Genomic DNA, 26,485 nt, shown 5'->3' on the forward strand with positions numbered 1-26,485 from the left:
GTGCCAGATATTCCCCCCCAGTGCCATATATCCCCCCCAGTGCCATATATCCCCCCCCCCCAGTGCCAGATATTCCCCCCAGTGCCAGATATTCCCCCCAGTGCCATATATGTCCCCAATGCCAGATATTTCTTCCCACCCCCCACCCCCCGCCGCCGCCGCTTTTTGGAGGGACACGGAGGGCACAGCTCACCTCTCCTGTGTCCCTCCTGCATCATCTCCGGCGGCCGCGGGTCTAATAGGGGGAAGTGCCGGTTCGTGAGCCAATTAGAGCTCACGGACGACACTTCTCCCTATTAGACCCGCGGCCGCCGGAGATGATGCAGGAGGGACACAGGGAGGCGCGCTGTGCCCTCCGTGTCCCTCCAACAAGCGGCGGAGGGAAGGAGACCGCAGCAGACTGACATGCGGACGCTCGTCCGCATGTCAGTCTGCTGTAAATCAGTGGCGCCCCCGCAGCCCCTCGCCCCCAAGCCACCGCGAGGGCTGCGGGGGCAGTAGTTACGCCACTGTGTGTGCTCCATCCCTGTACTGTGCTGTATGTAGTGTGTGCTCCCTCCCTGTACTGTGCTGTATGTAGTGTGTGCTCCCTCCGTGTACTGTGCTTTATGTAGTGTGTGCTCCCCCTTCCTGTACTGTGCTGTATGTAGTGTGTGCTCCCTCCCTGTACTGTGCTGTATGTAGTGTGTGCTCCCTCCCTGTACTGTGCTGTATGTAGTGTGTGCTCCCTCCCTGTACTGTGCTGTGTGTACTGTGCTGTATGTAGTGTGTGCTCCCTCCGTGTACTGTGCTGTATGTAGTGTGTGCTCCCTTCTTGTACTGTGCTGTATGTAGTGTGTGCTCCCTCCTTGTACTGTGCTGTATGTAGTGTGTGCTCCATGTACTGTGCTGTATGTAGTGTGTGCTCCCTGTACTGTGCTGTATGTAGTGTGTGCTCCCTCCGTGTACTGTGCTGTATGTAGTGTGTGCTCCCTCCCTGTACTGTATGTAGTGTGTGCTCCCTCCCTGTACTGTGCTGTATGTAGTGTGTGCTCCATGTACTGTGCTGTATGTAGTGTGGGCTCCCTCCGTGTACTGTGCTGTATGTAGTGTGTGCTCCCTCCCTGTACTGTGCTGTATGTAGTGTGTTCTCCTCCTCCCTGTACTTTGAAACATATAAGGTTAAAAAAAGGGGTTTGTAGAATGCAAAATCAATAAAATCGGAAGTAGATTAAAGGCATGACAGCAGTGTCAGTAGACACTGAAAGTGGGCATATCAGTCCTTGTATATTCAGACGTACGGATGACCCCTTCCCCTGAATAGACTCCACCCCATTAGGGCTGCTTCCATAAATTCCCGGGCTGGTGTTTGATCCCAATCCGCCCCTGCCCACCTCTAACTCCAAGCTCTGTTGCAAGCAGGGCAGATTAGAGGCATGATAATACGACATTAAAAAGGAGTATAAACAGGAGAGAGTCCGCTAGGGCGCAAATGTAAAAGGAAAGATTTCAAAGGGGAACGCTACATAGAGAGAGGACCCCCAGCAAACTGGGTGGTCAACGCATGGCGAAGTTGCAGACATCTAAAAAAGTACGCAGAGGAAAGATTAAACTCATCTGCTAGCTGGGTAAAAGATTTAAGAATCCCATCTTGTTATAGCTGGCTTATCATGGTAATACCTTTACTAGCCCACACCTCTGTAGGATAGAGGGAGGAAATTTCCATCAGTCTACGGGATCTCCACAGGGAAGTATCCGAGTCAACATCATGAAATTGTATTAATACATGAGCCGTATGTCAGACCTTCAGGGCCTGTATAATTAAGCAGGGTTCATTGTGAGGAAAAAGTGTACCCTAACAGGGCCTGCAGTTGCGTAAGGCCTACTGACATCTGAGAAACTAAAAGGGCCGGAAGGGAGCTCTGAGTATTGTCCTGCACCCACAGTCGCAGATGTGCCAAAAGTAATAATATTGATAGTGGGGAAGCGCTAAGCAGCCGGAGGCTTTAGACCTGGTGAGTGCTTCCAACCGTATACGTGACCTTTTGTCTATCCATACCAAAGAAGAGATCATGCTGTTCAGTTTCTGGAAAAGCGAGATAGGGAGATATATTGGGGCTTGCTGAAAAATGTAAAGAAACCTTGTCGTTAACCCTCTTTACATTCCATGTAAGCAATTTTATCATAAGAGTAAAAAAACACATGCAAAAAACCTAGAGCAAAAGCACCCCTCCACTCCCCAACATAGCAGAACTCAAATAAAACAAATAGAGGTGTGTTTCTTATATACCAGCATGTACATAATAAAGAAAGAAAACAACACTCTAAACCCAACCATCCCCCCACCCTGCATACCCTATCCAGCATAGGCATACTTAATTCCCCAAGCACAGAAATCCTATTCTAAAAAGGAATCATATATATAAACAAAACAAACTGCAAAGAAATAATACATTATAATAACCACCAATGCACATAGTATAAAACATCCAAGAAGAGTATGGCAGTGATGCAGCAAATATACAGTACTAGCTGAGTCCCCGGGTTTACATTTTCAAGTTCTTAAGTAATGAATGAGTTGGATATAACTGTGAACATTTTAAAAATAATGAGCAGCTCTTCCAACACACCCATGAGGTGGCTGCCCGGTGTCGTTTTTTTTTGTTTTTTTTTGGGGTGTCGCCAGTAGCCTTAATCCCCATGTAACTCACAGACCAGGTAGAGGAGTTCAATGATACACATCGATGTTTTCTCTCAGGAGGGAGTCTGCCATATGCCACAGCTCAGGATCTTCTCCTCTGATGGTGGAGGAGATTATATATTAGCTGTCCTGGATATTTTAGATGGTCTTCCTCAGAGCCGGCCTTAGGCATAGGCAAACTAGGCAATTGCCTATGGCATCTGGTATGCCTAGGGGCACAAGCAGCTTCTGCTGATTAAAATGATATGCAGCATGCCTATATTCTCTGTGTAGCATTTCGTATGCAGATACAGCCACAGTCTCACACAGTATATAGGCATGCCGCATATCATTTTAATCAGCAGAAGCTGCTTGTGCATCCTAGCCACATAGCAATGCAAATAAGATGCATTTTCTTAAAAAATAGGCACCCGACGTTAGCAGAGCTGCCAGTTGACTCACGGCAGGAACTATATGTGTCATTATTTGTATAAGGGCATTAATAATGTGTAACATATGTGTAAGGGGCACTATGTGTGTCATTATGTGTTTAAGGGCACTAATAATGTGTGGCATATGTGTAAGGGACATTATGTGTGTCATGTGTATAAGGGCATTAACAATGTGCGGCTTATGTGTAAGGTATATTATGTTTATAAGGGCATTAATAAGGGTTGGCATAATGTGTAAGGCACTTTATGTTTATAAGGACATTAATAATGTGTGTCATATGTGTAAGGGGCATTACTGTGTGGTATTATGTGTATAAATGCATTACCAATGTGTGGCATTATGTGTATAAGGTGCTCTACTGTGTGGCGTAACGTATAGAAAGGGCACTACTGTGGGGTCTAATGTGAATAAAGAGCAATATGGTGTGGTGTAAAGTAAATAAGGAGCAATATGGTGTAGTGTAATGAGAATAAAAAGCAATATGGTGTGTAATGTGAATAATTCAGTATGATGTTATGTGAATGAGGGGCATTACTGTGAGAAGTAACGTATATAAGGTAAATTGGTACTACTGTGTGATGTAATGTGAATAATGGACACTATCGTATGATAAATTGTGAATAAAGTTGCACTACTGTGAGGCATAATTTGAATTGGGGGTACTATTGTGTGGTCATGCCTCTTGCCAGCAAAAACACATACCTTTTTGGGCTGTGCGCCGAATGTGCACACTGTTCTTATTTAAATTACAGGGGGTAGGGAAAAAAAAAAGGACTGCTATGGGTGGAGGTTTGATGGTGCTGGGAAAGGGGTGCAGGGTCAGAGGCGGAACTAGCGGTGGTGCTAGGGGGCACCAGCCAAAATCTTGCCTAGGGCATCCTATTGGTTAGGGCCGGCTCTGGTCTTCCTGCATCCTCCTCTCCATCTTCACAGACCGAAGGCCGTTTTCTTGTTCTTCCTGTAATACACAAGTTTCAGTTAGAAACAAAGCATATTTCCCGTATGAGATGATCATCATACAGTGCATATACCGTAGGTGTGTATGTGCCATGTGTGTATGTGTATGTATACAGTAATCCCCAATATTAAACTGTTCAGATAGAGAATTTTTGCTAGAAAGCTGTTTTTATATTCTAACATATATCTGTTATGCACTTAAAAAATTTGATATTAAGCTGGTGCGGACCATGCTACGAATGTACTCAGGGCCAGACTGAACATCTGGCACTTCTGGCAAATGCTAGAATGCGGGCATGACAGGAAGCTTTGGTACAGGCAGGGCCTCGGCATGTACTCCCGAAAAGGGGGCATGGCTGGCCTGGAGGGGGCATGTCCTCATGCCGCATCCCAAATTTGTCACTCTTGGGGTGTGCCCAGCACATATGGAGGTTATGGGCTTCCCCCAAGCTCTCTGCTCAATGTGAATGCACACGGCATCTCTTCATGTGGTGGTGATCTGAATCAGCAAATTTTCCCACCAACGGGACACTGCGACCCACAGGTGGAGATAGCATCGGGCACTGGGCAGGCTATTTTAGCAGGGCACCATGATTGGAACAGGGTGCATTTTGCCACTTTGAAATTGAGCATGACATGATGCCCTGCTATAACAGACTAGTGCTGATATATGTGTGTGTGTGTGTGTGTGTGTGTGCGCGCGTATGTGCGCGTGTGTGTGTGTGTGTGTGTGTGTGTGCGCACATGTGCGTGCACTGGGCCAGGGACATATTTAAATGACCGGTTATTTTCTGTCAGGCGATACGGAATATGTGTGTGCTATATACTGTAAGTAGCTGTTAATACATAAAAATGAAAAAATGAAATATAGAAATTAAATACATAGGCATATTAATCATAAAATCCTCACTACCTTGGTGAGGAGGCTCCACTTTCTGTAATGTGCTGCCATATGTTTTGGCGTGAGCCATCCACCATTTCTCCCGCGATGACAGCGGTCTATCCATGGACCTCTTAATGCCGGCATGGCACCGATCACACTGCCACTGGTGGCATTTTAGATTTAATACTTCCTGATGAAATGTATGGAAGACCTAATCAAATAGCAGAAATAAATATTAAATGACAGAAATGAATCTCAGAAGAAAAGGGACAATGCTTATAACACATATATATAGCTCTACAAATGATAGATAACGTATGTTAGTGATTGGTTGCATATTAATGCTCTCCTTAATGTCTCCTATTCTGTACATAATTACATACATGATATGGTTATGAGGAATAATACAGAACACTGTTATCCTGATATTTTATTTAGCAGTGTTACCATAAGAACGAGCAAAATAACTCTTAATGGCATACAGATGTCTCATACCCTCCTAGTCCATGATGTCCCCACTGCGTCACCCACTGGTGTTTCCTGGAATATTACTGACATGTGATGACACACAGCACCTAGCTACTGACAACCAGATGCCCTCTCCTCAGGGCTAGGCAGCATGCTCTGGTCAGCACATGATCAGCTACAGAGACAGCGTCAATAAACACAATGATAAGAGTTATGGAAAACTATAAGACAGACTAACTATGGACAATGGGGGTCATTCCGAGTTGTTCGCTCGCAAGCTGCTTTTAGCAGCTTTGCACACGCTAAGCCGCCGCCTACTGGGAGTGAATCTTAGCTTAGCAAAATTGCGAACGAAAGATTCGCAATATTGCGAAAATACTTCTCTGTGCAGTTTCTGAGTAGCTCGAGACTTACTCTGCCAGTGCGATCAGTTCAGTGCTTGTCGTTCCTGGTTTGACGTCACAAACACACCCAGCGTTCGCCCAGACACTCCTCCGTTTCTCCAGCCACTCCCGCGTTTTTCCCAGAAACGGTAGCATTTTTTCGCACACACCCATAAAACGGGCAGTTTCCGCCCAGAAACACCCACTTCCTGTCAATCACATTACGATCACCAGAACGAAGAAAAAACCTCGTAATGCCGTGAGTAAAATACCAAACTGCATAGCAAATTTACTTGGTGCAGTCGCACTGCGGACATTGCGCATGCGCATTAGCGACTAATCGCTCCGTTGCGAGAAAAAAATACAGAGCGAACAACTCGGAATGACCCCCAATGTGGCAATAAGCCATTGCATGGAAGGGGTTGTCATTGAAAAGGCATCATCCAACAGTATTTTGTCCTTTTAGAACATATCTCAAAATTTGCCCTAAGTTGTTTTAGTGAGCATAAAGTGAAACGTGAGGAAAAGAAAGAAACAGTCACAGCGCCCCACATGCTAATATAACCTATTGGGATGGTGGTCACAATGGAGGCACAGCGGATGTAGCAGTGGCTGTTAGGCCACACAGAAAGTCTGTAACAGCAGGTACAGGGTTAATGCAGGAACATAGTGGTAAGGAAATGGTTAACAGCAGTGGCATTAAACCGTGGTAATTGCAGGTATTAGGTGTCTCACCTCAGGTGGGCAGCATACTTGCCCACTCCCCCCGGATCAGCCAGGAGGCTACTGAATTTTGGGTGGTGCTCAGCCTGGAAAAGTGGACAAGTCTCCCAAAAGCCAACCATGGCCACCCACTTCCCGAGTGACGTGGGCGGTCCAGTCAACTGGTGACGTGGTTCGCACTGATTTGCTTCATCACGGCCCAGACCCTCATTTCACTGCGCACATCGATGATAGTAAATATCAGCCTCCCCTCTCATTCTCAATAAATGGACCCTAAATGGTTTATTATATACTTACAGTTATGTTAGTGCCATGCAGGTGGTTTATGGCATTCATAAGAGTTTTATACGCACGTCCATGTTCTTCCGACTCTTCAATCTGTGTTTTATACATATATGCATGTATCATTTCATGGAGGAGGCTCTGCAATACAAAACAATGAGCCTGTTATAGTAAGAACAGTGTTCTCCCCAGAAAATTTTGCCAGCAGGATGGAATCAAGAAGTAGCCAGGAAGGGGCCTTTGTGCAAAAAGGGGTGTGGCCTCACAAGGAAGGGGCATGGTCACACACATTCACAGTATGCCCGTTATTGCACATTATGCATACATAGTATTACCCCTTATTGCACATTATGCCCACACAGTATGGCTGCTTATTGCACATTATGCCCACACAGTATGACTGCTTATTGCACATTATGCACACACAGTAGTGCCCCTTATACCCATTATTCCACACAGTATGTACCACTTCACCTATTTGATACTAAAGAGTGGATTGGGCCTAATGCCCAGCCACTCAACAGGGGCTCAGGCTGTTGCCTGCCTGCCTGCCTTAGGGAACATAACGTGACTTGGGCCTAATGCCCAGAGTCACTTTTATTTGTGGCATGGGCCCTCTGCCTGCTTAACATGTCACACAGACCTGAGGCCTGATATTACCCACGGGCCTAATGCCCATCACCTGATGGTCCAGGGAGGGAGGGCATCTTACCAGTGGCCAAGGCCGCATTCCGGTACTTTGGGAGTGGCTGCAGTGAGGAGCTTTGTTCAGCTCTATGCTTGCCACTACCTGCAGCATTCCCATCTTTCCTCTGATGCTGGCCCATTCTAGCCAGCTGCAGCCTGCAACATCATCTTCTCGCCTCTGCTGTGGCAGCTGGAGCTCCTCAGGAATGTTTGCACCTGATCACTGCCGCTGCCGAACTGAAGGCTCCCAGAATTGTTTTTTTTCAATATGGTGTTGACAATATTCTCTAACACCCCTGCCTGCCTTCCCACATCGGTGAGAAAAGTTTAAGGCCCACATTTATCAAAGAGTGTAAGCTCTTTTAAACTCGTTCCTAGTGCTACACTGCCGACACTTATGAATGTGGTTAGTGCTACCCTAATGCAGCGCTATTGTTTTTTCATATTTTCATTATAATTAGCCAGGTGCTCTTGTATAACAACAAGCCGTTACCAATTTTTGTTAATGTAGCGATCTACATCTCAGTTTGCTCTTCCAGCCTAAACATAACAGAAGCCTGTCCTTTCCATGACAGATTTGTAGTAAACAGGTTAGGCTTGGGGATCTGGGCACTAGGTATTAGTTAGCTGGACAGGAAAAAAAGTTTTCAAGGACATAATTCAAATCAGAAGTAAGGGCAACATTTATGGACTGATAGAACATCAGGTGGTGACACAGATATTCCCCTAAATATTTCTCACCTGTGCAGGGTGCAAGAATAATCCTGTTTCCCACTATTACATATACAGTGTTGCTGCAATAGTTGCAGTCAGGTGCACAAGCAGTCATCTAACAGAGCGCTCACATAACACTTACTTGCACAAGATCTCTCCGGGAAAGCTGGTCAAAGAGAGGCTTGCTAAGTTTTATTTCACAAAGTCCTCCATATTGTCTAGGATATCGACATACTCCGGTGCATCTGGTGAAAGAACACAAATCACATATGACTGACAATCATAGTCCGATGTACTTGTATAAGTGGAGGTCAAAAAATTGTCAGTTTAGATCCCTATCCCTATTTACATGCGGGCATGAGCGTGTAGGCATGCTATGATTTTTGCTGCCAGCTAGTAGAATACCTAACAGTTGCCACTGGTGATTTGCCCAATGTAAAATTGACTATTCAATATGTCCATTTTTTTGACTGAATTACAGTAAATCTTATAAATACCATCAACATGTACTACAAGGACAGGCTTATTATAGTATTAATGGCAACACAGTGTACGGTGCTGCAGACTATATGACTTAATGTTAATAAATAGACTCATTATTATTTAGCAGGAATATGTTATAATAAATTCCACACTTACCTCTTCAGCCTAGAACTCCATGTCACTATGACTCCGTCTAATTTCCCTGCAAATATATTGTGGTTCAAGTCTGTGAATAGTTGTTGAATATTAGGGTGGGGGTCTAAAGACTCCCATAATTCATCCACAACCGACAACTTGCCTGAGAGGCAGTGGGTGGGGTGCTAATCCAGAAATGAGGGCTGTCCCAATCCCTCAGGTGTGTATACACACACATAATATAGACTAAATGGAAAAGGGCCTGGACTGCACACCCTAGCTTATTATAATGGGATGTGCTACCTTGCTGGTGCCCTGGGGTGGTGTGGCTGGGGTGGTCTGGGGGTGCCCTGCGTCCCGGAGGTGAACCCCTATAGTGTTAGGGACCTGTCCGATGAGGTCACCGTGAAGCAGGTGGGCAGGCTCATATACTGGCCAATATATGCCAAGAACCTCAAATATTATATTATGGTTATAAATAATTTTAATGGTGTATGGTGCACCTGCACCCTTTGTTCCTATGTTGTAGTATTGCAGTACTTAGTCCCAGCAAGGTAGCACATCCCATTATAATAAGCTAGGGTGTGCAGTCCAGGCCCCGTTTCCATTTAGTCTATATTATGTGTGTGTATACAAACCTGAGGGATTGGGACAGCCCTCAGTTCTGGATTAGCACCCCACCCACTGCCTCTCAGGCTTTTAAACAGGGAACCAGCACATTCTGACTGCACAAAAGACATATGTATGATCCTTTTAATTATATATAAAGTCAGTTTTGGGGGGTGAGCTTTTGGGGTGTGGAGCTCCCTATATTGCTCTGGCTGGGCCACCTTGGGGCAACACCACCTTACATTTACTTTTAACACTTATATCACATTGTGTTTGTTTTATATTTATGTAGCATTTTTCACATACCTGTATCTTTTACACTCATAACACTGCTCAGCTAAACTTCACATTCTGACACTTTACTGCTGTTCTCCTTTTTTTCTTTTACATTCAGCAGCCTCTTTCATTTGCTTAACACTGTTCTTTCACTCCTAGCCTTTTTCTGTGTGGTGCCCTGGGGTGGTGTGGCTGGGGTGGTCTGGGGGTGGTCTGCGTCCCGGAGGTGAACCCCTATAGTGTTAGGGACCTGTCCGATGAGGTCACCGTGAAGCAGGTGGGCAGGCTCATATACTTGCCAATATATGCCAAGAACCTCAAATATTATATTATGGTTATAATAATTTTAATGGTGTATGGTGCACCTGCACCCTTTGTTCCTATGTTGTAGTATTGCAGCACTTAGTCCCAGCAAGGTAGCACATCCCATTATAATAAACTAGGGTGTGCAGTCCAGGCCCCGTTTCCATTTAATGAAATCCCAGTACCTGATTTACCTTTAGCGGTGCTTCCAGTCATAGGCGTGCGCAGCACATTTTATTAGGGGGTGCACCATCGGAGGTGTGTGTCTAGCACCGCCTTATGGGCGTGTCTAGCACCATCTATTGACGGTCAACGCAATATAAAATATCCACCCTTGTACCAATCCTAATAAAGCAGATACATTGTCAGATGTTGTGGTGTGCACCAAACAAACACCCCTGATGGCACTCACTGCAATTACACTTCTCCTCAGCCTGGTCTGGCTCCCTCTCTCTTTCCCCTGCAAGCTGCAGCAGCTTACTTACTAGTCAGTCACTCACTGACACTGACAGTCGCAGACTAGTACTGCTGCTGCTGGAAAAACGAGCGACGTGTCAATGCTGCTGCTGACCGCCTGTCAGTATTGAATTTGTCTTCCTAAGATGAACGCTGGCTGCATGCTGCTCCTTATCAGTGGCTGGCGTTGGCATAGCATAGAAGGAGAGAGGTGGGCATGTGGCAGGTGGGCGTGCGAGCATGTTTTTGTACATGGAGTTTGAAAGCCGGTGGCAGTGGCACCCTTCATTAACCCAGGCATCCAGTCAGTAATGCAATCCTGACAGGGTGCAGCGCAGAGGGGACAGTAATCAGCCTGCTCGGCGATCGCTGCATCAGGCATGTGAGATTGGGGTGCCAGACATTAGGGGGTGCCTGTGCTCACCAGGAACCCCCCCTGCACACACCTATGCTTCCAGTGCATTTCGGGCTACAAGCCCTTTCTCAAGGATGGTGCAGATTTGATCCTTTCTTCCTTTTATCTTGAACTTTTCACTGAGAATTGCTCCCTTCCCACATATCAAAATATGGAACCCTTTACTATCTGAGGACCGCAGCAATAGACAACAGGGCTGTAAACATTACACTAACTCTTCTTTTTTCTTTTCAGGCATTGCGCTAAAAAAAAACCAGTATAATTTTCACACAGTTACAATATTCAGCTACAATATATATAGCAGTTACATAATTACAAGCGCTCTGTTCTCAATTTTATTATAGGACTTTACAAACTCTGCTACTACCACTAAACCAATCTTTACAACAGCCTCAGCTTACTGATAATAAATTTGGTGAAGGAGGTGCATATTTAAAGTCAGAGAGACTCACAGCACAAAAGAACTTTCACTTTCTGCAGCAGGGCACACTGGGTTCCACAGGGAATAACATCGATCCGAGGCACCAACAGGCTAGAAACTTTGACTGTTCCCAGAATGCATAGCGCCGCCTCCTCTATAACCCCACCTCCGTGCACAGGAGCTCAGTTTTGTAGTTGGTGCCTGCAGTGCAGGCAGACAACAGGCAGGGCTGCTCCAAGTAGCCCTCAGAAGAGCTTTTTTAAGTGAAAATTGATCAAGGGCTGCAGCAGAGACACTGTGGGGGTTAGATGTCAGTCAAACATCTGCTGCAGCTCCATCACCTCCCCCAGCGGCGCTGTATACTCCCGCGCCCTGGTTGCCGGGTAATTACAGTGGAGGCTCCGGTTTCAACATACAGGCACACACACACCACTGCAGTCTCCAGGATCGTGTGGCCGCACTCAGGGAGGAGGTAAGAGGGTCCCCCAGGCAGAACCCGCTGGAAATCGCGATCCGGCGCCTGTAAAGCTGCCTGCATGTCAGCGCTGTACATTTTACGGGACACAAGTATTCTACGTCTGTTGACAGTGTTAGTTAAGAAACAGTGCAATTCATCAGGGTTATGTAGTACAAGTACCCTGTGATATACATCCAGTATTTACTGTGCATTGATATATCTAATAATTGTATAGCCAGGGCCGGCTCCAGGCATGTTTGAATAGAGCGGCCGTGCAGGGCGCCACCCTTAATGGGCGCCACGCGCTGGCGCCGCCATATTCAAACCTGGAGCCGGCCCTGTGCAGCATTACCCGGCCTTGAACGCTTGTGTGCAAGTGCGCGCTGAGCAGCGCCGGTGTCTAACGTCAGAGGCTTTGGAGGCCATCCGCACCCGGACCCGCACCTGCAGACAGCAGCACTCCTCCCCCTCCCAGAGCCGAAGGTTTTGGGGAAGGGGGGGCATATCTGCACTGTGGGGGCATTTATCTGGCACTGTTGGGGGCATTTATCTGGTACTGTGGGGGCATTTATGTATCTGGCACTGTGTGGGGTCATATCTGCACTGTGGGGTCATATCTGCACTGTGGGGGCATTTATCTGGCACTGTGGGGGCATATCTGGCACTGTGGGGGCATTTATGTATCTGGCACTGTGGGGGCATATCTGGCACTGTGGGGGCATTTATGTATCTGGCACTGTGGGGGCATTTATTTATCTGGCACTGTGGGGGCATATCTGGCACTGTGGGGGCATTTATGTATCTGGCACTGGGGGGGCATTTATGTATCTAGCACTGTGGGGGCATTTATGTATCTGGCACTGTGGGGGGCATTTATGTATCTGGCACTGTGGGGGGCATTTATGTATCTGGCATTGTGGCGGCATTTATGTATCTGGCACTGTGGAGGCATTTATGTATCTGGCACTGTGGGGGCATTTATGTATCTGGCACTGTAGGGGCATTTATGTATCTGGAACTGTGGGGACATATCTGGCACTGTGTGGCTATTTATGTATCTGGCACTGGTGGGGGGCATGTCATGTGTTGCTGGCACTGCTGGGGGGCATGTCATGTGTAGCTGGCACGGCTGGGGAGCATATCATGTAGTGTTCCCGCTAGGCGTCTGTGGCTAGGCAACGTGTCTAACGTGCTCTGCCTGGCGCAAAGTGTGTAACTTGCTCTGCCTGGCGCAAAGTGTCTAACATGCTCTGCCTGGCGCAAAGTGTATAGGAGGTTCTACCTGGTGCAATGTGTATTAACTGCACTACTGTGTGGTGTAATGCAAATTGCCACTATTATGTGGCCACGCACCTTCCCCACGAAGCAACGCTCCTAAATTTTTGCTGCGTGCCTTTTGCGCGGACTGTCCATGCTTAACCATGTAGGTAGATGAGCACCAAGCATTACAGTATGTACATCATTGTGCCCTCCTAACTTAAAAATGTGCCCTCCCTGTGATCAGCACCCTGTCCTAAAAAGTGAACTCTATCATGTGTAGCCGGCACTGCTGGGGGGCATATCATGTGTAGCTGGCACTGCTAGGGGGCATATTATGTGTAGCTGGCACTGCTGGGGGGCATATTGTGAGTAGCTGGCACTGCTGGGGGGCATGTCATGTGTAGCTGGCACTGCTGGGGTGCATGTCATGTGTAGCTGGCACTGCTGGGGGGCATGTCATGTGTAGCTGGCACTGCTGGGGGGCATGTCATGTGTAGTTGGCACGGCTGGGGGGCATGTCATGTGTAGCTGGCACTGCTGCGGGTCATGTTATGTCTATCTGGCACTGCTGGGGGTATATCGTGTATCTGGCACTGCACTACTGTAGACATTAGGTGTAGCTGGCACTATACTGGAGACATTGTGTGTAAGGCTGCTAATTGTGTGCGTAGAGGGGGTGTGAAAATATATTTATTTATAGTCTAATAATATGACGTTGAGGCCATGCCCACTTTTCCATAGGCCACACCCACTTTCCCTGGAGCGCGCATAGGGGTTGGAGGGGGGGGGGGGGGTCGCTTTTACATGTTCTCGCTCAGGGTACTAGTAGGCCTGGAGCCGGCCCTGTGTATAGCTATACTTATTATTACTTTGTATTGCTAGTCCAGTGCAGTTTTATTGCATGTCATAATTTCTGCATTGTACATGTGACTGCATGTGTGCATATATAGCTGCTGCGCGACTTCCATTCCGTGTATCTCACTCAGATTGCTATCCCTATATTCTGTACCCTGAGGTGGCTAAGTGCGTCAGGGCTTTTATTTAATAAAGGAGTTTCACAGGATATACTTGTTGAGTATTTTTCTCTGTGTTTTCAGTCACCATATACCTCTTGAATTCTATGTTTGTGCTAATACACTGCACAGGGGGTTCTTGACAAGGTATTAGACTGCTGATATTGGCCCTCATTCCGAGTTGTTCGCTCGCTAGCCGCTTTTCGCAGCAGTGCACACGCTAAGCCGCCGCCCTCTGGGAGTGAATCTTAGCTTAGCAGAATTGCGAACGAAAGATTCGCAAAATTGCGAATAGAAATTTCTAAGCAGTTTCTGAGTAGCTCGGGACTTACTCTGCCACTGCGATCAGTTTAGTCAGTTTCGTTCCTGGTTTGACGTCACAAACACACCCAGCGTTCGCCCAGGCACTCCCCCGTTTCTCCAGCCACTCCCGCGTTTTTCCCAGAAATGGCAGCGTTTTTTCACACACACCCATAAAACGGCCAGTTTCCGCCCATAAACACCCACTTCCTGTCAATCACACTCCGATCACCAGAACAAAGAAAAAACCTCGTAATGCCGTGAGTAAAATACCAAACTTCTTAGCAAATTTACTTGACGCAGCCGCAGTGCGAACATTGCGCATGCGCAGTTAGCGGAAAATCGCACCGATGCGAAGGAAAATAACGAGCAAACAACTCGGAATGAGGGCCATTGTACTGTGTTGCCCGTGATTTGAGCTTACAGGTATGTCAGCTACAAGGAGCGATGGAGCTGTGGCTGATCCCACATTGTGTGGTGGTGATGTTGCGGACACGTTAGAGGAAAACATAGCAGCCAAGAGTTCAGGTTCTGGGGGTTCCCTACCTCCCAGTGGGACCATAGCAACGGGGGTTCATAATGGGCTACTTTCTCCACGTTATTAAGTACGCTGGTAACTAGACTTACGCCCCCTATGGGACCTCACGTACCGGTACAACCGCATATTGTCCCGGTGGTTAATCCGCCATGGGCAGATCACCTGTCCACTCAGTTACAGCAATTGAACCACTCACTGACAAAACAAAAATCTAACTCTCGCCCACCTAAGACCAAGGGGTCCTCTAAGCGGGCCATTACTTCCTCGCAATCCACCCACGTCCCAGACACCTCGTCTGATAAGAATGGCGTGTATATCGATCCCACAGATACTGATCCAGATACTTCTGATCAGGGACGTGCAGTCAGGGGAGGCAGGGGAGGCAGTGCCTCCCCTGTGATTATTAAAATAATAAAAAGAAGATACTTATGACACATATTCTGTGTCATAAGTATCTTCTTTATTGAATCCTACTCATTTTACTGCTTTAAAGCAGTTTGGGAGGCACTGACAGCAGGTGCCTCCCGTGGATAATGGGAACGGGACAGTGCGGGGGGCGGAGCCTATCACTGGGCTGTAAAAGCCCATGAAAAAACATGGGGAAAGCGGCACTGTTCCAAGTGCCTCGCTGACAGGGACACCACCCCCATGTCAGCGAGGCACCTGTGATTGGACAGCGGATCCAGGGCTAGATCCGCTTGTCCAATCACCCACATGCGGCGCTGCAGGCGGCGGGTCGCGGCGTGAATGATAGGCGGGAGTAGCGGTGGCCAGTGTGTCTGCGGCTTCCCCCCTTCCCGTCCTCCTGCTCCGGCTCCCGCTCACCTTGCCAGCGGCGGCGGCGGTCCTGAGGAGTGTGCAGCTCTCCCCCCCGTCCTCCCCCGTCTGGCTCCGTCCTCCCGGCTCCCGATCACCTGACAGCCAGCAGCGGCTTGTGCGGCTGTCCTCCTCCGCCGGCTCCAGCAGCAGCAGGTTAGTTCTGTGTGTTGTGTGTGTTCGTCTCTCTCTCTTTCTCTCTCTCTCTCTCTCTCTCTCTCTCTACTTTCCCCCTCCTGTGGATCATATGTAAGCATAATGTTCATTTTTACAGGTACCCCTTTGGATTCTACTGGACAAGTGGACGTGACCGGCGTGGGATGTAGGTAAGTAATCTCTCTCATTTTTACAGGTATCGGCCCTACTGGATTCTACTGGACAAGAAGACGTGACCGGCGTGGGATGTAGGTAAGAAGTATGTGTGAGTGTGTAAGTGTGTATTAATAAAATTTTACTGTCACGGTGTGTGTGTTTGTGTTTTTATTTGGGTATTTTTGTTGTTGTAGAACTACAGGTACCAGCGAGCCCGTTATTTCCCCGCCTGCTGGTACTTGAGGTTCTCCAAGTACCAGCAAGCGGGGGAGGCTTGCTGGGCCTTCTAGTTCCACAACAAAAAACAATATTCTTTTTTTTACACACATGGCTATCAGCCTGGCACCCACCGCCCAGGGGTGCTGGGGACAGCCTCGGGCTTCACCCCTGGCCCTTGGGTGCCTGGAGGGGGGGACCCCTTGATTTAAAGGGTCCCCACTCCTCCAGGGAACCCCGGCCAGAGGTGACTAGTTGGGGGGGTAATGCCACGGCCGCAGGGACCTACATAAATGTGTCCCCCGGCTGTGGCATTATGTCCCTGGCTAGTGGAGCCCGGTGCTGGTTTTAAAAATACGGGGGACCCCTACATCTTTTGTCCCCCGTATTTTTGGAACCAGGACCGGACTAAGAGCCGGTGCTGGTTGTCTAAATACGGGGAACCCCTGTCCAATTTTTTCCCCAGTATTTAAACAACCAGGACTGGCTCAAAGAGCCCGAGGCTGGTTATAATTAGGAGGGGGGACCCCACGCATTTTTTTTAACCCATTCAGACCCTTCTCCATTAAGTTAATGGAAGCCCTGGACAACAAAATTGCATTCATGTCCTCCTCCCACTCCCTTCCCAGTCCCAAACACTAATTTTATTTATTTTTTCTATAAAAATGTACACTATAAAAATGTACACTACACTACAAGTACACTACACTACAAGTATGATGAGCAGGCAGCGGGCATTGGCGGCATCGGACTGAGATAGAAATTAGTGGCGGAGGGCTGAGTCAGTTGATTGTGGGCGAGTTTGTAAGCCTTTGGCGGTGGCAGCGGGTACCGGCTCAGAGGCAGTAGCGGGCATTGGCTCGGCGGTGGTAGGAGTCATCGGCAGGATTCAGCCACTGACCTCACCGCACGCCACTGCTTCTGATGGGGAATCGGTCTCTCGGGTGGATATTCCTGACTTACTGGAGGCTATAAGACTGATTCTTCAAATTACTGATGACCCAGAGCCTGATGCTACCTCTAAGAAACCAGACAGATTTAAACGTCAGAAGGTTGTTAAACAAATTTTGCCTCACTCTAACCTTTTAGTTGACATACGTCAGGAATCCTGGGAAAATCCGGGAAAGAAATTCACACCTCACAAGAAAATGCTGGCTCGCTATCCCCTCGCTGTGGAGCTAAGTAAAAATTGGGAAACACCCCTGCCGGTGGATTCGCAAGTGGCGCCACTGGTGGTTTCCTCAGCTCTACCTGTAACTACCGTCACTTCTCTGAAAGAGCCGATGGATAAGCGTGTGGAGGGTTGCTTAAAGGTGATTTAAACCCTAGCAGAAGCTGTGCATTGGCCCACTATTGCAGCTACTTGGGCTGCAGAAGCTATTAAAGCGTGGGCTCAGGAGGTGGAAGTGGAGCTGCCTTCCATCTTTTCTGATAATGCTAGACAATGTGTCTCGTATATTATTACAGCCTCTCATTACATTAAGGAGGCGGCTTCTGACGACGGTATTCTGGCGGCCAAGGCTTCTACTACTGAAAATGGGTAGGTGAGGTGGGTTCCTGCGCACTCTCTATGCTGCCTAGCGTGAGGTCCTATCCTGATGTGTCACCACACACCTGTACCAGATTGAATACAAAAAGAAAAATTGGATAGAACCTGCTGTGGGCGCAACGTGTGGATAACGATGGTGTTACACCGTGGGGTCAAAGTACAAAGTTATTTGGGTGAGAGAATTTCTTCGCTGTTCTCCAAAAAGTCCTTCATCCGATAAGTTCTTCTCCCTCAAACGATGTTGTATGCGGAGAAAACACAAATTGTACACAAGAGTTCAAAAAAAGGGGGAATTTCTCCCAATGCAGATAGTTCAGAGTGATGGTGACTTCTCCCCGGACTCTATGGACTACGATGTGGTGGGAAAGTGTGGAGATATCCGTATGGGTTCACCCTGGTGTTTCAAAGTAAACTTGGCCTCTCACATGTGTGCTTACTTTCATGCAAATGAAAAAGGCCTATAAAGGTTTCTTTATAGCCCCCTAAGGGTATTCTTGGTACCGAAAGTGGGTACGCTCCAAACATTCACATGCAAACACTTCTGAAAGGATGCTCACATCTAGGCTTACTTCAGAAGGCGCCGTCCTTTCATGTAAAGGTATCTTTATCCCAGCAGGCTGGATGGCCGTCCTCATTCACCTCCTTTGTTTCGTATTTAGGCCCACTCAGGTGTCCTGATAGTGGCTGACTTAGCGTCTGCTAAAACAGCATGTCTACCTAGTACTGCCCCTTTGGTACCAAAGGCTAAGAGTACTTCCTTTCGCTCCTTTCGTCTTTTGGGGAAAGCAAAGGGTCAGGCGTACCCAAAACAGGCTTGCACTTCCAAAACCACTAAGCCCAAACGTAAACGTGCCTGGGCTGCCCGTCAGCCAGCTTCCAAAACTGACAAGCCTGCTGCATGACGTGGCGGGCCTCCCTCTGGGGGATCCCAGAGTGGGAGGCCGACTTTTAGGGTTTACCCAGGAATGGTTGAAGACCACTTCCGATGCCTGGGTACGAGAAGTCGTCACTCGAGGTTATGCCATATCTTTCAAGAATTGTCCCGCTCGTTGATTTTGCCTGACAGACGTCCCTTCAGATCAGGTGAAGGCAAAAACTCTTCATTTGGTGGTACAATCCCTCCTGGACACAGGAGTGGTAGTACAGGTGCCTTTGGCTCAGAGAGGCAAGGGGTACTATTCACCGTTGTTCCTAGTCCCGAAACTGAATGGCCCATTCTCAACCTCAAGTCCTTGAACATATCTGTGAGAGTCTCCAAGCTTCGTATGGAAACTCTTCGCTCTATTGTTCTGGCCTTGGAGACAGGGGACTATATGGTCTCCCTGGACATACAGGATGCTTACCTGCATATTCCTATTGCAATGTTGCATCAGCAGTACCTGAGGTTTGCTGTGGGCAACCTCGATTATCAATTTCTGGCTTCACCTTTTGGTTTGACCACGGCTCCACGAGTCTTCACGAAGGTCATGGCAATAATGACGGCTGTACTCCGTCGTCAAGAGGTCAGGATCATCCTGTATCTGGACGACTTGTTGATCCTGGCAAATTCCCCAGAAATTCTCCTTTGTCATCTGGATTTGACGCTCCAGTTTCTGCAAGCCCATGGGTGGCTCATCAACTGGAAGAAATCTTCCCGGGCCCCTGCTCAGAGCATGGTGCACCTGGGGGCATTGTTGGACACTCACAACCAGCGGTTGTTGTTGTCTCAGGAGAAGGTCCTGAAACTTCAGGACAGGATTCGATGCTTCCTATCTCGTCCGCAAGTGTCGATACACTCGGCAATGCAAGTGCTAGGTCTCATGGTGTCAGCTTTTGACATGGTGGAGTTTGCTCAATTCCATTCCCACCCTCTGCAGAAAATGATTCTTGCCAAATGGGATGGCCTGCCTCACCGGATCAGGTCTCACATGATCTCCTTATCTCCGGAGGTCCGTCTGTCACTGAGTTGGTGGCTGCAGGACCAACGTTTGAGCAGGGGTCATCCCTTCTGGATCTCCAACTGGATCCTTCTGACGACGGATGCCAGTCTGAGAGGTTGGGGCGCGGTGTTGGAGCAACACTCCCTTCAGGGTCTGTGGGCCAGAGAGGAGTCTCTCCTCCCGATAAACATTCTGGAACTGCGGGCAGTGTTCAATGCACTGAACTTGGCCCAGCATTTAATACAGAACAGACCTGTTCAAGTACAGTCGGACAACACCACCACAGTGGCATACATAAATTATCAAGGTGGCACCTAAAGCCACATGGCAATGAGGGAAGCATCAAAGATTCTTCAGTGGGCGGAATGCCATCTGTCGGCCATATTGGCAGTGTTCATTCCGGGGGTCCTAAACTGGGAAGCAGACTTCCTCAGTCATCAGGACATACACGCTGCAGAGTGGAGCCTCCATCCAGAAGTATTTCAACTCCTAGTGGACAAGTGGGGCCTCCCAGATGTGGACCTGTTGGCGTCTCGACACAATCACAAGGTATCTGTCTTCGGAGCAAGAACAAGGGATCCTCAAGCAGCGTTCGTGGATGCACTGGCAATTCCATCGAACTTTCGGCTGCCCTACGTTGTCCAGTGTCACTTCTGCCCAGATGTAACATGTACATGAAATACATGTTATCCCTGGACATACAGGATGCTTACCTGCATATACCTATTGCCATATCGCATCAGCAATATCTGCGGTTTGCTGTTGGCAACCTACATTATCAATTCATGGCTATGCCATTTTTTACTGGCCATGGCCCCTCGGATCTTCACCAAGGTCATGGCCATGATGACGGCCCTTCTCCGCCGTCAGGGAATCAGGATTCTGCTGTATCTGGACGACTTGTTGATCCTAGCAAACTCCCAAGAGGTTATCCTCAGTCATCTGGAGCTGACTGTACAATTCCTTCAAACCCACGGGTGGCTCATCAACTGGAAAAAGTCCTCGCTGGTCCCTGCTCGGAATATGGTGCACCTGAGGGCACTGCTGGACACACAACCAAAGACTGTTTCTGTCTCCGGAGAAAGTCCTGAAACTTCAGGACAGGATCAGATGCTTCCTTTCTCACCTAAGGGTGTCGATACACTCAGTGATGCAAGTATTAGGCCTCATGGTACTAGCCCTCTGCAGAGGTTAATCCTTTCCAAATGGGACGGCCTGCCTCATCGGATCAGGTCTCAAATGATCTCCTAGACTCCGGAGGTTCATCTGTCACTGAGCTGGTTGCTACAGGACCAACCATTGAGCAGGGGGCTACCCTTCTGGATCCCCAACTGGGTCCTACTGACTACGGATGCCAGTCTGCGGGGTTGGGGTAGGGTGCTGGAGCACCCTACCCCAACCTGACACTGTCCACCGACACTCTCTCCAGGGTCGCTGGACCAAGGAGGAATCTCTGTTCCCAATAAACATTCTGGAATTGTGGGCAGTGTTCAATGCTTTGAATATGGTCCTGCCTCTAGTACAGAACAGGCCTGTTCAAGTACAATCAGTCAACACCACCACGGTGGCATACATATATCATCAAGGCGGCACTCAAAGCCGCATGGCAATGATGAAGGTGTCAAAAATCCTTCATTGGGCAGAACGCCATCTGCCAGCAATATCGGTAGTGTTCATTCCCAGAGTCCTCAACTGGGAAGCAGATTTCCTCAGTCATCAGGACGTACACGCCAGAGAGTGGAGTCTTCATCCAGAAGTCTTTCAACTCCTAGTGGACAAGTGGGGCCTACCAGATGTAGACCTGATGGCGTCTCAACACAATCACAAGGTTTCGGCATTCGGATCAAGGACAGGGGATCCTCAAGCAGCATTTGTGGGATGCACTTGCAATTCCATGGAACTTTTGGCTGCCATACGTGTTCCCTCCAGTGTCACTCATGCCCAGGGTACTACGGAAGTTCAAGCAAGAAAGAGGAATACTACTTCTAGTCGCTCCATCATGGCCCAGATGGCATTGTTTCTCAGACCTGCAGAGATTATCAATAGAGCATCCTCTTCTACTTCCTTAATGCCCATACCTCCTCGTTCAGGGCCCATGTGTCCACCCAGACCTGGCCAGACTGGCTTTGATGGCATGGCTCTTGGAGCTTCACTCCTAAGGGCCAAAGAATTCTCTGAGGCAGTTATCCAAACTATGTTGAAGGCCCGCAAACTGGCTTCTGCAAGTATTTATTACAGGGTCTGGAATTCTTACTTCACTTGGTGTGCTGCTAAGAATTACGATGCATACAATTTCAGAACTTCTAGACTTTTGGCGTTTCTGCAACAAGGCCTAGACTCAATGTTCATATTTCTGCCTTGGTGTGGTTTCAGAGGAAAATTGCATCTATTTCTGACTTTCATACTTTCACTCAAGGTGTTTTATGGATTCAGCCTCCCTATGTCCCTCCTGTGGCTCCATGGGATCTGTCTGTTGTCTTGAATGCCCTACAAGAGTCTCCATTTGAACCTCTTGAGTCTGTGGACCTTAAATATCTTACGCTTAAGGTTGTGTTTCTACTGGCTATTGCATCTGCTAGTGCTAGGAGGGTGTCGGACTTAGGAGCTTTGTCCTGTCATCCACGCTTTCTGATTTTTCACCATGACCGGGCAGTTCTTCGAACTCGCCCTGGTTATTTGCCTAAGGTGGTGTCATCTTTTCACCTTAACCAAGAGATCGTGGTTCCGGCTTTTATCTTTTCTGGTTTGTCCTCCAAAGACCGGTCTTTGGATGTTGAATGGGCTCTCTGTATTTACGTGGAGAGGACTGCCTCTCTCAGGAGGTCCGATGCCCTTTTTGGTTTTCAAAAACATGGCTGGCCTGCGAATAGGCAAACCTTGGCCAGATGGATTAGAATGGTGATTGCACAAGCTTATGCACAGGCTGGTCTTCCATCTCCTGCTGCTATCAAAGCTGGTTGTGTGTCCAGCAGTGCCCTCAGGTGCACCATATACTTGGTCTGTTGGACCTTCTTGGGCGACCCGCCGAGGCGCGTCCGCTGAACAATTGTGCAAGGTGGCTACGTGGTCCTCGGTGAACACGTTCATTAGGTTTTATGCCTTTGATACTTCCACCTCCCAGGATGCTTCCTTTGGATGCCGTGTTCTTGTGCCCGCTACAGTGCGTCCCCTCCCATGAGGAACTGCTTTAGGACATCCCCGATGTATTCCTTGTGGAACACAGTGTACCCCGCTGCAGAAAAGGAGATTTATGGTAGATTTACCATAGTTAAATCTCTTTCTGCGAGGTACACTGGGTTCCACAGGGCGCCCACCCTGATGCACTTAGCTTCTTTAGGTTTGTATGGCATTAGCTGCTGGTACCTTCTCCTGTCGTGAGAATGTGGTTCTATGTGACTAACATCTGCCTTCTCTTTACCTGCTACTGCATTGGACTGGTTAACGAAACTGAGCTCCAGTGTCCGGAGGCAGGGTTATAGAGGAGGCAATGCAATGCATCCTGGGAACAGTCAAAGCTTTAGCCTGTTGATGCCTCTGGATCAACATCCAACTCTACACCCCAATGCATTCCCTGTGGAATCCAGCATACCTCGCAGAAAGAGATTTAACTATGGTAAATCTACCATAAATCTACTTATTATACCCCACCAACCTGTATTTATCATCCCTATTGAACTGGGCAGGGAGTCTGAATAATTCAAAACTTCATAGATTGAATAATACAGACTCTCGCAACAGAACTTTTGAATGATGAGAATAAGTCTGCTATAATAATGTGTTAGATAGGCGCTGCTGAACAGGATTTCTAATGTAATACACATAAATGAAATTAAACACTATACTCATGAAATGAGAAGATACATGTGAGCAGCTGCATTTGCTACGAGCATCTCCAAACTGTATACAATGTTACAAATTTGGTAATGATACATTGTCTCCATGCTTGTATGCAGCTCCACAATGCAATAGGATCCTGATGTGAGTGACAGGTGATTACTTTTCCCAATATAAGCAGCATTAGTCCTTAAAAGAATTATATGATCGTGTTGGGGTGTTTTATACACTGAAAGCTATATATATATATCCTGTTTAAGTGTGTGCGCTTCACTTCTGGACTTTATATATATATATATATATATATATATATATAATTATATATTTTTTTTTTAAGGGACATGATATATCTTGATGGCTGTTTCTAATACATCAGCGTTCCTGGTATTAATGTGCTGTGTCAAAATTCCCCTAGAAGTACATATTATATTACTAATAATACAGCTTAATATAGCTATAAAATACAGTGGGGATTTCATTTTCTAACATTGTCTGGTGATATCCAGGAATATGTAACATCAGATAACAGCGTTTTCAGAGGCTGCCTGTGATAGAACACAGATACTGTATACCAATTACCTCTTATTTGCAAAAATATCATCTTCAATTAAGATGTCTTCTCTCGTATTATTGTGAATAGTGGGAGTAAAAAAAATAATTTAATATTCAATCTAACCTGATACAGTTAAAGAACAGGGGAAACAGCTGTTTCCCCTTGACTGTATAAAACATTAATTAATATGAATTTTAATGTAATTAAAATCTAGTAAGGTGACAGTTCACAGTATATACTGTAATTTTTTGATGGTGTGGTTTCCTATCCTTAATACAGTACAGACATAGGATCCACTCTGGCCTGAAAGTAATTTGTGCTGGCACCCAAAATGCGATGAGAGTTCGTGTGTGTGTGTGTGTGGTAGACAGTGCCGTAACTAGGCATTTTAGTGATGTGTGCAAGAAACGACATTGGCGCCCCCCCATGCAAGATAGGGGCAGTGCGCGCCGTAGGCGCGTGAAAAATATATAGGGGCGTGGCTTCATGTGGAAGGGGCGTGGCCACAAAATAATAGCAATTCATACTACGGTGCACAGTAGTCTCCATTATTCAAATGACGCTGCACAGTAGCGCCACTACACCAGGTAGAGCCCCTTTTATACATTACAGCAGACAGCGTCCCCCTTTTTACACATTACAGCAGACAGTCTCCCTTTTAACACATTGCGGCAGCCAGTCCCCCTTTTTACACATTACAGCAGACAGTCCCCCTTTTTACACATTGCGGCAGCCAGTCCACCTGTTTTACACATTGCGGCAGCCAGGCCCCCTTTTTACACATTGCAGCAGCCAGGCCCCCTTTTTACACATTGCAGCAGCCAGGACCCCTTTTTACACATTGCAGCAGCCAGGCCCCCTTTTTACACATTGCGGCAGCCAGTCCCCCTTTTTACACATTGCGGCAGCCAGGCCCCCTTTTTACACATTGCGGCAGCCAGTCCCCCTTTTTACACATTGCGGCAGCCAGTCCCCCTTTTTACACATTGCGGCAGCCAGGCCCCCTTTTTACACATTGCGGCAGCCAGGCCCCCTTTTTACACATTGCGGCAGCCAGGCCCCCTTTTTACCAATTGCGGCAGCCAGTCCCCCTTTTTACACATTGCAGCAGCCAGGCCCCCTTTTTACACATTATGGCAGACGGTGTCCCCCAGAGAGAGAGAGAGAGAGAGAGAGAGAGAGAGAGAGGGATATACTTACCTTCTCCCCGCTGACAGGCTCCTCGTGCTGGCATCTCCCTCTGTGCAGGCATCGGACAAGGAGGAGGAGGGAGGGGGACTGAAGCCGCAGCAGCGCTATGTCATTGGTAGTAAGCACCGCTGCAGCATCCCCCTCTCCTTCTGTATTGGCTGCCCGGCGCTGCTGTGGATGCTGGGATGGAGGAACCGCATCCCAGCATCCACAGCAGTGCCGGGCAGCCTATACGGAAGGAGAGGGGGATGCTGCAGCGGCGCTTACTACCAATGAAATAGCGCTGCTGCGGCTTCAGTCCCCCTCCCTCCTCCTCCTTCTCACCTGCCCGGCGCTGCTGTCTCCTTCACAGCGCGGCTGCGGCGCACGGCGCAGACTTCAGAGGCGGCATGTAATGAGTCAATTTGACTCATTACATGCCGCTGGCCGTGCGCCCTCAGGGCAACTGCGCTGTGTGCCAAGCCCACTTGGCACACACGTAGTTACGGCCCTGGTGGTAGATAGATAGATAGATAGATAGATAGATAGATAGATAGATAGATATAGATATATCCAATATATTTACTTCAACCACACTAACCTATGCTCACAGTCTAAAAAGTAATAAGGAACATTCCTTTTAGGTTATATTTGGCGAGTAGTAGGTTGGTGGTATTTATAGGTATATGGAAGTGATTTTCATTGTGACACTCTAATTAAGTAATTCCAAATATAGGATAACTTTGGTCTTAGACCTAGTACATCTAGTACATCCAGGGTGTTCAGAAATAGAATTTCTCTAACGTCCTAAGTGGATGCTGGGGACTCCGTCAGGACCATGGGGTTTAGCGGCTCCGCAGGAGACAGGGCACAATAATAAAAGCTTTAGGATCAGGTGGTGTGCACTGGCTCCTCCCCCTATGACCCTCCTCCAAGCCTCAGTTAGATTCTTGTGCCCGGCCGAGAAGGGTGCAATCTAGGTGGCTCTCCTGAGCTGCTTAGAATAAAAGTTTAAGTTAGGTTTTTTTATTTTCAGTGAGTCCTGCTGGCAACAGGCTCACTGCTACGAGGGACTTAGGGGAGAGAAGTAAACTCACCTGCGTGCAGGATGGATTTGCTTCTTAGGCTACTGGACACCATTAGCTCCAGAGGGAGTCGGAACACAGGTCTCACCCTGGGGTTCGTCCCGGAGCCGTGACGCCGACCCCCCTTGCAGATGCCGAAGTTGAAGAGGTCCAGAG

The 26,485-nt window shown here is 47.8% G+C and overlaps 1 protein-coding gene across 1 annotated transcript; it reads right to left on the reverse strand.

Moving 5' to 3' along the window:
• Positions 1-2,421: 2,421 nt before the first annotated feature.
• LOC135051329 (DNA-dependent metalloprotease SPRTN-like) lies at positions 2,422-8,472 on the reverse strand. Its single transcript, XM_063957384.1, has 4 exons — positions 8,352-8,472; positions 6,824-6,949; positions 4,983-5,163; positions 2,422-4,070 (listed from the first exon to the last, which is right to left on the reverse strand). The coding sequence occupies exons 2-4, from the start codon at positions 6,932-6,934 to the stop codon at positions 3,982-3,984; spliced, it is 381 nt and encodes a 126-aa protein (XP_063813454.1). The 5' UTR covers positions 6,935-6,949; positions 8,352-8,472; the 3' UTR covers positions 2,422-3,981.
• Positions 8,473-26,485: the final 18,013 nt, after the last annotated feature.

The sequence above is a fragment of the Pseudophryne corroboree genome, chromosome 2 (genome assembly GCF_028390025.1).
Source record: "Pseudophryne corroboree isolate aPseCor3 chromosome 2, aPseCor3.hap2, whole genome shotgun sequence".
In the NCBI taxonomy this organism is placed as follows: Eukaryota; Metazoa; Chordata; class Amphibia; order Anura; family Myobatrachidae; genus Pseudophryne; species Pseudophryne corroboree.

Bases quoted from the DNA above. Each gene is read 5' to 3' on its own strand.
- LOC135051329 (XM_063957384.1), bottom strand. From the start codon at position 6,934: ATGATACATGCATATATGTATAAAACACAGATTGAAGAGTCGGAAGAA. The intron at 5,164-6,823 runs GTAAGTATATAA...CTATTTGATTAG, and splicing joins TGCATGGCACTAACATAACT to GTCTTCCATACATTTCATCA. The intron at 4,071-4,982 runs GTAGTGAGGATT...TGTGTATTACAG, and splicing joins AGTGGAGCCTCCTCACCAAG to GAAGAACAAGAAAACGGCCT.